At 48.8% G+C, this 14378-nt stretch overlaps 2 protein-coding genes across 2 annotated transcripts in view; both read right to left on the reverse strand.

The window, feature by feature from the left end:
* LOC147091594 (uncharacterized) overlaps window positions 1-12862 on the reverse strand; it is a 33790-nt gene extending 20928 nt beyond the window's left edge. The window contains exons 1-2 of the mRNA XM_085976826.1: window positions 12202-12862; window positions 7600-8084 (exon numbers count right to left, since the gene is read on the reverse strand). The gene's annotated coding sequence lies outside the window, so the exon portion shown is untranslated. The remainder of the gene's footprint in view (window positions 1-7599; window positions 8085-12201) is intronic.
* The window catches only part of LOC147091595 (uncharacterized), a gene marked incomplete at its 5' end in the record, with an annotated part of 29746 nt that continues 23699 nt past the window's right edge, over window positions 8332-14378 (reverse strand). The window contains one exon of the mRNA XM_085976612.1: window positions 8332-8337. Within this exon, the coding sequence (XP_085832738.1) occupies window positions 8332-8337 (6 nt within the window). The remainder of the gene's footprint in view (window positions 8338-14378) is intronic.

Here is a 14378-nt window from a genome sequence, read left to right on the forward strand (position 1 = left end):
AGGTGCGGTGCCCAAAATGTAACAATACTCGAAATCAGTTCTAACCAGAGCTCTGTACAGCTGTACCATAACTTCTGTATTCCAGCCGTTCCGAGATAAAGCCTAACATTTCATTAGCCTTTGATCTTATTCCACTAGCTTCTGGTAATATCTATACTTGGACCTCTAATTCTCTGCTCATCCACAGTTTCTAGCTTCTCACTATTTAGAAACTACTCTGATCTCACTTTAAGATCCAAAGTGAATTACCTCACTTTCCCACATTGAACTCCATCTGCCACAGTTTTGGCCAACGATATTATGCTCAGCCATCATCAAACCCTGGTTAGGTCTCAGCTGGAGCAGTGTGTCCAATTCCGGGCACCGCACTTTAGGAAGGTTTTCAAGGCATTGGAGAGGGCGGAGAGGAGATTCAAAAGAATGGTAACAGAGATGAGGGCCTTCAGCTACATGGAGATACTAGAGGAGCTGGAATTAGATTCATAAAGTTATTCAGCAGAGAAAAACGCCCTTCGGCCCATCATGTCCACGCCGGCCATCAAGCCCTGTCTAACCTAATCCCATTTTCCAACACTTGGTCCATAGCCTTGTATGCTATGGTGTTTCAAGTGCTCATCGAAATGCTTCTTGAATGTTGAGGGTTCCTGCCTCTACCACCCTTTCAGGCAGTGAGTTCCAGATTCCAACCACCCTCTGGGTGAAAAAGTTTTTCCTCAAATCCCCTCAAAACCTCCTGCCCCTTACCTTGAAACTGTGCCCCCTGGTTATTGACCCCTCTATTAAAGGGGAAAAGTTCCTTTCTATCCACCCTATCTACCCCCGTCAGAATTTTGTATACCTCAATCAGGTCCCCCCTCAGCCTTCTCTGCTCCAAGGAAAACAACCCCAGCCTGTCCAGTCTCTCTTCATAGCTGAAGCACTCCAGCCCAGGTAACATCCTGGTGAATCTCCTCTGCACCCTCTCCAAAGCAATCACATCCTTCCTATAGTGTGGCGACCAGAACTGCACACAGTATTCCAGCTGTGGCCTAACCAGCGTTTTGTACAGCTCCATCATAACCTCCCTGCTCTTATATTCTATGCCTCGGTTAATGAAGGCAAGTATCCCATTATGCTTTTTTAACCACCTCATCTAGCTGTCCTGCTGCCTTCAGTGATCTATGTACATGCACACCACGATCCCTCTGATTCTCTGTCCTTCCTAGGGTCCTACCATTCATTGTTTATTCCCTTGCCTTGTTAATCCTCCCAAAATGCATCACCTCACCTCACACTTTTCAGGGTTAAATTCAATTTGCCTCTGTTCTGCCCATCTGACCAACCCGTCTATATCGTCCTGTAGCCTGAGGCTTCCCTCCTCACTATTTACCACTCCACCAATTTTCGTGTCATCTGCGAACTTACTGATCATACCTCTTACATTCATATCTAAATCATTAATGTAAACTACAAACAGCAAAGGACCCAGCACCGATACCTGCGGTACACCACTGGACACAGGCTTCCAGTCACAAAAACAACCTTCAACCATCACCCTCTGCCTCCTGCCACTAAGCCAATTTTGGATCCAATGTGCCAAGTTGCCCTGGATCCCATGGGCTCTTACCTTCTTGACCAGTCTCCCACGCAGGACTTTGTCAAAAGCCTTACTGAAGTCCATGTAGACTACATCAACTGCACTACCCTCATCCACACACCTAGTCACCCCCTTGAAAAATTCAATCAAATTGGTCAGCCATGATCTCCTCCTGATAAAGCTATGCTGACTATCCTCGATTAATCCTTGCCTCTCCAAGTGGAGACTAATTCTGTCCCTCAGAATTTTTTCCAATAATTTCCCTACCACTGATGTTAGGCTCACTGGCCTGTAATTCCCTGGTTTATCCCTGTAGTTTATGTACCTTTAAGACAGAACTACTTTTACAGCTCCTGTATACTGTAGTACCGGCAGTGACCACACCTGTATATAAGCCTTGCGCATGCCTCTGTACCCCCAGTCTTGAGACTACCCTCCTCCAGTAAATACCTGTTTATTGTTAAGTTACAGCATCCGTGTGGTTATTGAAAAACATCATACTCTCAGAATCACAGATCTAACAGTGGCGACGAGTGTCGATTCGAATCTACCTGCAACTCTGCATTTCCCTTCGAGGATTCGCTCCGGGAGGGCGGTGTAAGAAAGTCAAGGCCAGGAACACGGGCGTCAACCACGAGCAACCGCCCAGTCGTCCGGCAGAGAGTGAACATCGCAGGGGAGGCTGTGGAGAGCCGGGCTTGGTTCCCCAGCCATGACGATCAGCAAGAGACTGACGACAGGTCCAGCGCAGAACCTTCCCAGACAGTGGCGGCTGGAGCCGACCGACGGCGGAGAGAGAGAAAGCCGAGCAGCGTCGACGGGGTAAGATAGAGGGTGAAGCGCACAGGGCGCAGCTGGGGGTTGAAAACCGAGCAGCGTCGAGAAAAAAAATTAAAAAAGACGGAGAGAGGGTAAAGCAACAGCCGGGTTCAGGACGGAGCGGCGTCGAAAAAAAAGAACGCGCAGAGCACAGCCAGGGCTCAAGGGCTGAACAGTGTCCGCGGGGAGAAGGGAGAGCGCGGGAGACGCCATTTTTAGAAGCCGCAGCGGAGAAGGGCGAGCGCGGGAAGGAAGGAAAGCGCGGGAGACGCCATTTTGTGCCAGCGGAGAAGAAGGGGAAGCGCGGGAGACGCCATTTTTGACAGTTAAATCAAACCCAGGGATGCCAAAGAGTGGCAGTATCTCTACGTTCGACAATAAAGTCGAAGATTGGGCGACATGTGGGGAACATATTGAGGTGTACTGCAGGGCGAATGAAGTGCCAGATGCTAGGAAAGCACTGGTTTTGTTAAATTCCATGGGTGCAAAAACTTATGGGTTACTGCGAAATCTAATAACCCCAGAGAAGCCGGTGAACAAGAATTTCGAAAGCATAGTAGAAATCCTACAGGACCACTTAAACCCCACACCGCTGCTGATAGCAGAACGATTTAAGTTCCATAAAAGGAACCAACACAGACGAAAGCAATGCTGAGTACCTAACAGAACTGCGCAAGCTATCGAAACACTGCCAGTTTGGAGCGGGACTAGCAGAGACGTTAAGGGACAAGTTTGTGTGTGGGCTACAAAGTGAAGGAACCCAGAAACAGCTTCTATCAGAAAAGGATCTTACGCTGGACAAGGCTTTCAGTATGGCAGTATCACACGAAGCAGCCGCAAGGGGCGCTGCAGAGATACAACGGAGACCGCAAGAATATGGCACCAATGAAATGTCCTATGGAACAGGGAAGTGCTATTGCTGCGGCAGAACAACACATGACCAGAAGGATTGTTGGTTCAAGGACCAAGTGTGCAGTGTGGAAAAGCAGGACACATAGCAAGAGTCTGCAGGTCTGGGAAGAAAACCAACAGTAAGAAATCTCCACAGGAGAAGTACAAAAAGGTACACTAGGTGATGGACAGTAGTTCAGACGAACAGAAAAGTGACAGACTCCGGAAGCAAGGAGCTGGGTTGTCTGAAACTACATAAGGTAACCAAAATGGAGGATCACCAGACTATCTGGGTTACACGCAAGATAGACGGAGTCCAAGTGAAAATGGAATTGGACACAGGATCAGCCCTAACAGTCATAAACCAAAGGGACTACAAGCGGCTATTTTCACATATACCCTTGAAAGCTACAGAGATTGTCTTGAAGACGTACACGAGGCAAAAAGTCTACCCCAAATGAAAAATAAGGGTGAAAGTGATATATAAAGGCCAGGAAATACCTAAAATGGATATATATGTATTGCCAGATGGAGGACCACCACTGCTAGGACGTGAATGGATCCGGGAGATACAATTAGATTGGCATTCCATACAGGCACTGAAGGTTGAGGCCAAAAAGGATGACGACGTCACACCTGGACGACTGTCAAAAATGCTAACTGACGCAAAAGAAGTGTTCCAGGAGGGACTCGGAACACTAAAAGGCATAACAGCAACGATTAAAATAGAGAAATGGCAATCCGGAACAATATGCACAAGGCAGGGGCCATTAATGTACACAGCGGATGTCGGGGAGAACATTGTGAGACGCCACGTCGATCAGATCTTAGCGTCACAGGAACGAGTCAACCCCATGTCTCGAGTACCTGGGGATGAACCCGACATACCGGTAGCATCTACCTCAGAAGCAGTAGCAGTGGAAACCGATGAACTACCCGATGAAAAGGGGCCAGAATCGCCTCTGCACCAAGAACGAGAACCTCAGGAAAGGCGCCACCCCGAAAGGGTCAGGAAGCCGCCCCAAAGACTGAATCTATAAATGGACTATTGTTGTTTAATGTACATGTTAGTGTTAATTGTTATTTGAATATTAGGGGTACTACTAATCTAAAAGGGGAGGAATTGTAGTGTATGTACCTTTAAGACAGAACTACTTTTACAGCTCCTGTATACTGTAGTACCGGCAGTGACCACACCTGTATATAAGCCTTGCGCATGCCTCTGTACCCCCAGTCTTGAGACTACCCTCCTCCAGTAAATACCTGTTTATTGTTAAGTTACAGCATCCGTGTGGTTATTGAAAAACATCATACTCTCAGAATCACGGATCTAAAAATCCCTACTACCCTTCTTGAACAATGGTACTACGTTGGCTGTCCTCCAGTCCTCTGGCACATCCCCTGTGGCCAGAGAGGTTCTGAAAATTTGTGTCAGAGCCCCTGCAATCTCCTCCCTTGCCTCACACAAAGCAGCCTGCGATACATCTCGCCTGGGCCTGTATCCACTTTTAAGCCCGCTAAACCTGCTAGTACCTCCTCCCTCTCAATACTAATTTGTTGAAGTATATCACAATCCCCCTGCCTGATTTCTATGCCTACGTCGTCCTTCTCCATAGTGAACAGATACAAAATATTCATTTAAAACCTCACCTGCATATTCCGGCTCTACATACAGATTGCCACATAGGTCCCTAATGGGCCCTACTCTTTCCCTAGTTATCCTCTTGCCCTTAATATACTTATAAAACACCTTGGGATTTTCCTTTATTTTGCCCGCCAGTGTTTTTTCATGCCCCCTCTTCGCTCTCCTAATTTCTTTTTTTAAGTATCCCCTGCACTTTCTATCCTCCTCTAGGGCTTCCACTGCTTAGTCCATTGTATCTGCCAAAAGCATCCCTTTTTTTCCCCTAATCCATTCTTGTATATCCCTTGACATCCAGGGTTCCCTTGGCTTGTTGGTCACACCCTTGATCTTTACAGGAACATATTGGCGTTGTACTCACTATTTCCTTTCTGAAAGACTCCCACTGCTCTGATGTGGATTTTCCTAAAGTAGCTGATCCCAGTCCACTTTGGCCAGATCCTGCCTTATCATATTAAAATCGGCCTTCCCCAATTTAGAACATTTATTTCCGGTCCATCTTTGTCCTTTTCCATGACTACCTTAAATCTCACCGAATTATGATCACGGTCACCAAAATGCTCTCCCACTGACACTTCTACCACTTGCCCGGCTACATTCTCTAGAATTAGATCCAGTACCACCCCCTCTCTTGTAGGACTTTCTACATGCTGGCTCAAAAAGCTCTCCTGGATGCACTTTAAGAATTCCACACCCTCTAAGCCTTTCACACACTGACTATCCCAGTTAATATTGGTGAAGTTGAAATCCCCTACTATTATCACTGCACTTGAGATTTGCCTACATATCAGTTCCTCCATCCATCTTCCCCTGACTGTTTGGGGGCCTATAGTACACTCCCAGCAAAGTGCTTGCCCCCTTTTTGTTTTTAAGTTCTACCCATATGGCCTCCTTAGAGGAACTTGCCGAGATATCATCCCTCCTTACAGCTGTAATTGACTCCTTGATTAATATTGCGACACCCCCTCCTCTTTTACACCCCGCTCTGCCTCGCCTGAAGATTCTATACCCTGGAATATTGAGCTGCCAGTCCTGCCCCTTTCTCAACCATGTCTGCGATAGTAACAATATCGTATTCCCAATGTTCATTAACACCTTCAATTCATCTGCCTTAATCGCAAGACTCCTTGCATTAAAATAAATGCCATCCAGCCTTGCCCTACTCCCTTGTGCCATTACATATTTGCTCTGCCTTCTAGTCTGACTTGTTTTTTCCTCTATATTTGGCTGTGCATCACCCCCTACTATAGCTCCACTCTGTATCCCATCCCCCTGCCAAGTTAGTTTAAACACACCCCAACAGTACTAGGAAACCTCCCCGCATGGATGTTGGTCCCGTTCTGGTTCAGGTGCATCCCATCCGACTTGTACAGGTCCCACCTTCCCCAGAAGCAGATCCAGTGATCCAGGAAACTAAAACCATCCCTCCTGCACCAACTCTTTAGCCACTCATTCATCTGCTCCATCCTCCTACTCCTATACTCACTCGCACATGGCACCGGGAGTAATCCAGAGATTACAACCTTTGAGGTCCTGCTCTTTAATCTGCTACCTAGCTCCCTAAATTCTTGTTGCAGGACCTCATCCCTCTTTCTACCTATGTTGTTGGCACCAATGTGAACCACGACCTCTGACTGTTCGCCCTCCCCCTTCAGAATTCCCTGCAGCTGTTCAGTGACAACCTTGACTCTAGCACCAGGGAGGCAACATACCCAAATCAAATCAACTTTTATTGTCATTGTTAGTGCACAAGTGCAGTACAACGAAATGTAGGCTTGCGGCTCCCGAGAGTGTACAATTTGGATTAGGACACTTAAACATTTCGACATACATTCGTACATATATATTAGCATAAATATGACCATAATAAAGTGAATAAAGTGCATCGGCAGATGTGCAGGCTTTAGTGTTTATTTGTGGAGTTCAGTAGGATGACAGCCCTGGGAAAGAAGCTGTTCCTAAATCTGGTCGTACGGGTGCGGATGCATCTGTAGCGTCTTCCAGATGGTAGGAGGGCGAACCATCCTGGAGTCACGTCTGCGGCCACAGAAACATTTATGCGTTCCCCTTACGATAGAATCCCCCATCACTATTGCTCTCCCACTCTTTTTCCTCCCCTCCTGTGCAGCTGAGTCACTCGTAGTGCCACAGACTTGGCTCTTGCTGCTCTCCCCTGAGAAACCATCTCCCCCATCAGTATCAAAAACGGAAAATCTGTTGGAGAGGGAGACGGACCCAGTGGACTCCTGCACTAACTTCCTAGTTCTTTTACTCTGTCTGGCGGTCACCCATTTCCTGTTTGCCTGTGCACTGTTCACCTGCTGTGTGACGACCTTGTTAAACGTGCTATCCATGAAGATCTCAGCTTCGCGGATGCTCCAGTGACTGCAGCTGCAGCTCCAGCTCCGAAATGCAGATTTAGAGTAGCTGCAGCCACATCCTGCACACGTGTTCGCCCTGGACACCGAAAGTGTCCCTGACTTCCCACATAGCAGAGGAGGAGCACTCCATGCAGCCGAGCTGCCCTGCCATGTCCTACCCTTAATTTACTCCCTTTACTTCCTTTAAATTAAAGAATATTAAACTCACGAAGTACCTTACTTCACTTTAAACACTACTTACTCTAGAGACTTTACTTTTACTTTAACGACTGGACTGTAGAAATACTTACCAGGTCCTACTTAGCAATCAGCTCCTTCCCTGGTTGTGACGTCATTAGCGGTTTCGCAGTTGTCATTTGACTGCTCCCGCTCTGACTCTTTCCTGCAGCCCTGTGACGTCTCTCCTTGATTTTGCTGCACTTTTGGAATTCGCCAGACTTGTATCGGCCTCCTCGCTGCTGCTGCCGACTCCTCGCAGATCTGCACTGTATGTCTCCTCGCTGCTGCCGACTCCTTGCAGGTACTTCCTGTCCTCGGCCTCCCGCTGTATTTATGCCTCCTCGCTGCTGCTGCCGCCGCCGACTCCTCGCAGGTCCGTGCTGTCCTCGGCCTCCCGCTGTATTTATGCCTCCTCGCAGGTCTGCGCTGTCCTCGGCCTCCCGCTGTATTTATGCCTCCTCGCTGCTGCCAACTCCTCGCAGGTCCGCGCTGTCCTCGGCCTCCCGCTGTATTTATGCCTCCTCACTGCTGCTGCCGCCAATTCCTCGTAGGTTCTCTTTAGAGCAGAAAATGTTAATTGGGAGATTTAATAGAGGTGTTCAAAATCATGAAGGGGTTTCCATAGAGTAAATAAGGAGCAACTTTATCCACTGATAGAAGGGTCGGTAAACAGAGGACACAGATTTAATGTAATTGACAAAAGAGCCAGAAGTGAGATGAGGAGATTGTTTTTAGGCATCGTGTTATGATGACCTGGAATGCAATGTCTGAATGAGTGATGGGAGCAGAGGCAATAGTAACTTTTAAACCTGAATTAGTGAAACACACGAAGGGGAGAACATTAGCAGTGCTCTGGGCACCGAGCAGGGGAGTGGGACACATTGGCCTGCTCTTTCAAAGAGCCGGTACAGGCACGTTGTGCCCAATGGCCTCATTCTGTGCTGTCTGGTCCCAAGTTTCTATGGTATCAACCTCTAACTGTTCCTAAGCATATAATAAACGATAAATGTACTTGAATGCTATTTACAGAAGCAGAACTTTAGCATGTGAAATTGCATTGGGAAGTTTAATTCTGTTAACCAGCAAATGATGGCCAAAAATTGATAAAAAGGGAGAAAAAGCGAATGAGTATACCAGCAAGAAACATTTAAAAAATTGCAGGAGCTTCTAAAAGTAAGTAAACATGAAGAGTAGCAAAAGTAAGCATTGGTCCCTTAGAGGCTGAGACAGGAGAAATTACAATGGGAAATAAGGAAATGGCAGAGATTTTAAACAAATATTTTGTATCTGTCTTCACAGTAGAAAACACAAATAACACACCAAAAATAGCAGGGAACCAAGGGACTAATGAAAGTACTGAGATCAATTACTTTAAGTTCCTTCGAGAAAAAAAGTACTCGAGAAACTAATGGGACTAAAAGCCGACAAATCCCCTGGACCTGACGGCCGACATCCTAGGGTTCGACAAGAGGTGGCTGAAGAGATCGTGGATGCATTGGTTGTGATCTTCCAAAATCCCCTACACTCTGGAACAAGGGGGAAAGAGAGAAAGCAGGGAACTACAGGCCAGTGAGCCTGGCATCAGGAAAATGCTGGAATCCATTATTAAGGGAGGGGTAAGAGGGCACTTAGAAAATCATATGATCAGGCTGAGTCAACATGGTTTTATGAAAGAGAAATCATGCTTAACCAATTTATTAGTGTTTTGAGGATGCAACTAGCTGGCGGGGGGGGGGGGGGGGGAAAAGAGAGAGGGTCATGGAGGGAAAGTGTGACAGAGCAGGGTAGCGGCAGCATTCAGCCGTAAACCGCGCACCCCAAAATTGCCCTGGCAACGCCGGGCCCCCCCAGCATAAATGATCTAGACGTGGGAACTAGATGTAATATCTCCAAGTTTGCAGATGACACAAAGCTGGGTGGGCATGTGTGCTGTGAGGAGGATGCCAAGAAACTCCAGTATGATTTGGACAGTTTGGGCGATTGGGCAGAAGCATGGCAGATGCAGTATAATGTGGATAAATGTGAGGTTATCCACTTTGGTGGCAAAAACAGGAAAGCAGATTATCTGAATGGCAATAGATTGGGAGAAGGGGAAGTGCAACGAGACCTGGGTGTTCTTGTGCACCAGTCGCTGAAGGTAAGCATGCAGGTGCAGCAGATGGTTAAGGCGGCAAATGGTATGTTGGCCTTCGTAGCTAGAGGGTACGAGTACAAGAACAAGGATGTCCTGCTGCAGTTGTACAGGGCCTTGGGTGAGACCAAACCGTATCGTGTGCAGTTCTGGTCACCTTATCTGAGGAAGGATGTTCTTGCCATGGAGCGAGAGCAGCGAAGATTCACCAGACTGATACCTGGGACGGCAGGAATGACGTATGAGGAGAGATTGGGTCGATTGGGCTTATACTCGCTGGAGTTTAGAAGAATGAGAGGGGGTCTCATTGAAACTTATAAAATTCTAACAGGACTGGACAGACTGGATGCAGGAAGGATGTTCCCGATGGCCGGGGAGTCCAGAACCAGGGGTCACAGTCTAAGGATAAGGGGTAGGCCATTTAGGACAGAGGTGAGGAAGAATTTCTTCACCCAGAGTGGTGAACCTGTGGAATTCTCTACCACAGAAGGCAGTAGAGGCCAATTCATTAAATATATTCAAGAAGGAGTTGGATATATTTCTTAAGGCTAAAGGGATCAAGGGATATTGGGAGAAGGCAGGGACAGGGTACTGAATTTGGATGATCAGCCATGATCTCATTGAATGGCAGAGCAGGCTCGAGGGGCCGAATGGCCTACTCCTGCTCCTATCTTCTATGTTTCTAAAAGGCATTTGATAAGGTGCCACATAAAAGGTTGCTGTGCAAGATAAGGACTCATGGGGTTGAGGGTAATATATTAGCTACAAGGACTGTTTGGAGAAGCTGGATTTGTTTTCATTAGAGCAAAGGTGGTTGAGGGGTGATTTGATAGAGGTGTACAAGATTAGGACGGGTTTGGATAGGCTAGACAGGGAAAGGCTGTTCCCACTAATGGATGGTACAAGGACCAGGGGACACAGATTTAAGGTTTTGGACAAGAGATACAGGGCGAATGTGAGTAAAAACCTTTTTACGCAGCGAGTGATGAGGGCCTGGAACTCGCTGCTGACGGAAGTGGTGGAAGCGGAGACACTCGATGTTTTCAAGGGGAGACTGGATAGGCACTTGAGGGAAATTAACTTGCAGGGCTACGGGGATAGAGCGGGGGAGTGGGACTGACTGGATTGCTCTACAGAGAGCCGGCACAGACTCGATGGGCCGAATGGCCTCCTTCTGTGCCGTTATGACTATTAGCATTGATAGAGGATTGGTTAACTGACAGAAAACAGAGTGTAGGAATAAACAGGACATTTTCAGCTTGGCAGGCTAGTGGGGTGCCACAAGGATCAGTGCTGGGGCCTCTGCTATTTACAATCTATATTACTGACTTAGATGAAGGGACCGAGTGCAATGTATCCAAGTTTGCTGCTGATACAAAGCTAGGTGGGAAAGTAAGCTATGGGGACACAGAGCCTGCAAAGGGATATGGGCAGTCTAAGTGTGCGGGCAGTAAGGTGACAGATGGAATATAATGTGGGGAAATGTGTGCGTATTCACTTTAGTAGGAAGAGTAGAAAAACAGAACCTTTTTTAAATGGTGAAAAATTATTAAATGTTGGCGTTCAGAGAGATTTAGGTGTTCTCGTACAGGAGACAAAGTTAGCATGCAGGTACCGCGAGCAATTGGGCAGGCGGATGGCATGTTGGCCTTTATTACAAGGGGTTGGAATACAACAGTGAGGAAGTCTTGCTACAATTGGACAGGGCTTTGGTGAGACAACACCGGAGTACCGGGCACAGTTCTGGTCTCATATCGATAAAGGATGGGATAAAGACAGTAGGGAGAAATGATCTTAGCTCCAAATATAAAGTAAAAAAATCAGTTTGGGTGGAGCCAAGAAACAGCAAGGGGCAGAAAACATTGGTTGGAGGTGTTTATAGGCCCCCAAACTGTAGTTGTAATGTAGGGCGGCATATCATTCAGGGAACTAGAGGTGCATGTAGCGAGGGTAATACATTAATCATGGGGGATTTTAAGCTATGTATAGATTGGGAAAACCAAATCTGCAGTAATAGTGTGGGGACATCATCTGAGTCAATGGGACCCTCTCTGACCTTTCTCCCCAGTCCATCTCCAGGACCAGTGTGTATCTGAGTCAATGGGACTCTCTCTGACCTTTCTCCCCAGTCCATCTCCAGGACCAGTGTGTATCTGAGTCAATGGGACTCTCTGACCTTTCTCCCCAGTCCATCTCCAGGACCAGTGTGTATCTGAGTCAATGGGACTCTCTCGGACCTTTCTCCCCAGTCCATCTCCAGGACCAGTGTGTATCTGAGTCAATGGGACTCTCTCTGACCTTTCTCCCCAGTCCATCCCCAGGACCAATGTGTATCTGAGTCAATGGGACTCTCTCTGACCTTTCTCCCCAGTCCATCCCCAGGACCAATGTGTATCTGAGTCAATGGGACTCTCTCTGACCTTTCTCCCCAGTCCATCTCCAGGACCAGTGTGTATCTGAGTCAATGACACTCTCTCTGACCTTTCTCCCCAGCCTATCCCCAGGACCAGTGTGTATCTGAGTCAATGGGACTCCCTCTTACCTTTTTTCCCCGGTCGATCTCTGGAAGCTCTTTGAAGCGGAAGGGTTCTCTCACAATCCTGTGTTGGTTCACCTGCTGTCGTTCCTCAGTCTACAATCCCTGTTTACTCTCAGCTGTGAACCTTTCTCAATCACTCAGTCTTTCACCGGGAGATCTAATTATGGCAGGACTGAAAATAACAACATGAATAGTATGAAGTAATGTAATGTAGACTTTTCTTCTGCTTAATAAAAATAAAAGTTTGGGTCCGAGCGCTTCTGTCTGATTTTTGTCCCTTTTCTCAGATGCCCGCCATGGCTTCCAGCAAATCACACTGTCTGATCTCCCTGGGCCCATCCTCCCCGGGTTACACACTGTCTGATCTCACTGGGCTCATCCTCCCCGGGTTACACACTGTCTGATCTCACTGGGCCCATCCTCCCCGGGTTACACACTGTCTGATCTCACTGGGCCCATCCTCCCCGGGTTACACACTGTCTGATCTCACTGGGCCCATCCTCCCCGGGTTACACACTGTCTGATCTCACTGGGCCCATCCTCCCCGGGTTACAGTGTGTCTGATCACACTGGGCCCATCCTCCCCGGGTTACACACTGTCTGATCTCACTGGGCCCATCCTCCCCGGGTTACACACTGTCTGATCTCACTGGGCCCATCCTCCCCGGGTTACACACTGTCTGATCTCACTGGGCCCATCCTCCCCGGGTTACACACTGCCTGATCTCACTGGGCCCATCCTCCCCGGGTTACACACTGTCTGATCTCACTGGGCCCATCCTCCCCGGGTTACACACTGTCTGATCTCACTGGGCCCATCCTCCCCGGGTTACAGTGTGTCTGATCACACTGGGCCCATCCTCCCCGGGTTACAGTGTCTGATCTCACTGGGCCCATCCTCCCCGGGTTACACACTGCCTGATCTCACTGGGCCCATCCTCCCCGGGTTACACACTGTCTGATCTCACTGGGCCCATCCTCCCCGGGTTACACACTGTCTGATCTCACTGGGCCCATCCTCCCCGGGTTACACACTGTCTGATCTCACTGGGCCCATCCTCCCCGGGTTACAGTGTGTCTGATCACACTGGGCCCATCCTCCCCGGGTTACACACTGTCTGATCTCACTGGGCCCATCCTCCCCGGGTTACACACTGTCTGATCTCACTGGGCCCACCCTCCCCGGGTTACACACTGTCTGATCTCACTGGGCCCATCCTCCCTGGGTTACACACTGTCTGATCTCACTGGGCCCATCCTCCCCGGGTTACACACTGTCTGATCTCACTGGGCCCATCCTCCCCGGGTTACACACTGTCTGATCTCACTGGGCCCATCCTCCCCGGGTTACACACTGTCTGATCTCACTGGGCCCATCCTCCCCGGGTTACACACTGTCTGATCTCACTGGGCTTATCCTCCCCGGGTTACATCCTGTCTGATCTCACTGGGCCCATCCTCCCCGGGTTACACACTGTCTGATCTCACTGGGCCCATCCTCCCCGGGTTACACAGTCTGATCTCACTGGGCTTATCCTCCCCGGGTTACACACTGTCTGATCTCACTGGGCCCATCCTCCCCGGGTTACACACTGTCTGATCTCACTGGGCCCATCCTCCCCGGGTTACACACAGTCTGATCTCACTGGGCTCATCCTCCCCGGGTTACACACTGTCTGATCTCACTGGGCCCATCCTCCCCGGGTTACACACTGTCTGATCTCACTGGGCCCATCCTCCCCGGGTTACAGTGTGTCTGATCTCACTGGGCCCATCCTGCCATGTTACACACTGTCTGATCTCACTGGGCCAATCTCCCCAGGTTACACACTGTCTGACCTCACTGGGCCCATCCTGCCATGTTACACACTGTCTGATCTCACTGGTGTGGAGAAGCCGGAGTTGGACAAATGTAAGAAGTCACACAACACCAGGTTATCGTCCAACAGCTTTATTTGAAATCACAAGCTTTCGGAGCGCTGCTTCTTCGTCAGGTGAAGGTGAACCTTCCCCACCACCCCCCGGCCCCTCCGACCAAAACATCCCCCCCCCCCCCTCTCCTCTCCGACCCAAACACAACCCCCCCGCCCCCGCTCCTCCCCAAACACTCCCCCGCCAACCCACCCCGCCCCCCCTCCTTCGACCCAAATAACCCCCGCCCCTCCGACCCAAACACACAA

Source organism: Somniosus microcephalus, unplaced genomic scaffold (genome assembly GCF_052327205.1).
Source record: "Somniosus microcephalus isolate GS21.2 unplaced genomic scaffold, FLI_Smic_1.0 unresolved_chr3, whole genome shotgun sequence".
NCBI classification, from domain to species: Eukaryota; Metazoa; Chordata; class Chondrichthyes; order Squaliformes; family Somniosidae; genus Somniosus; species Somniosus microcephalus.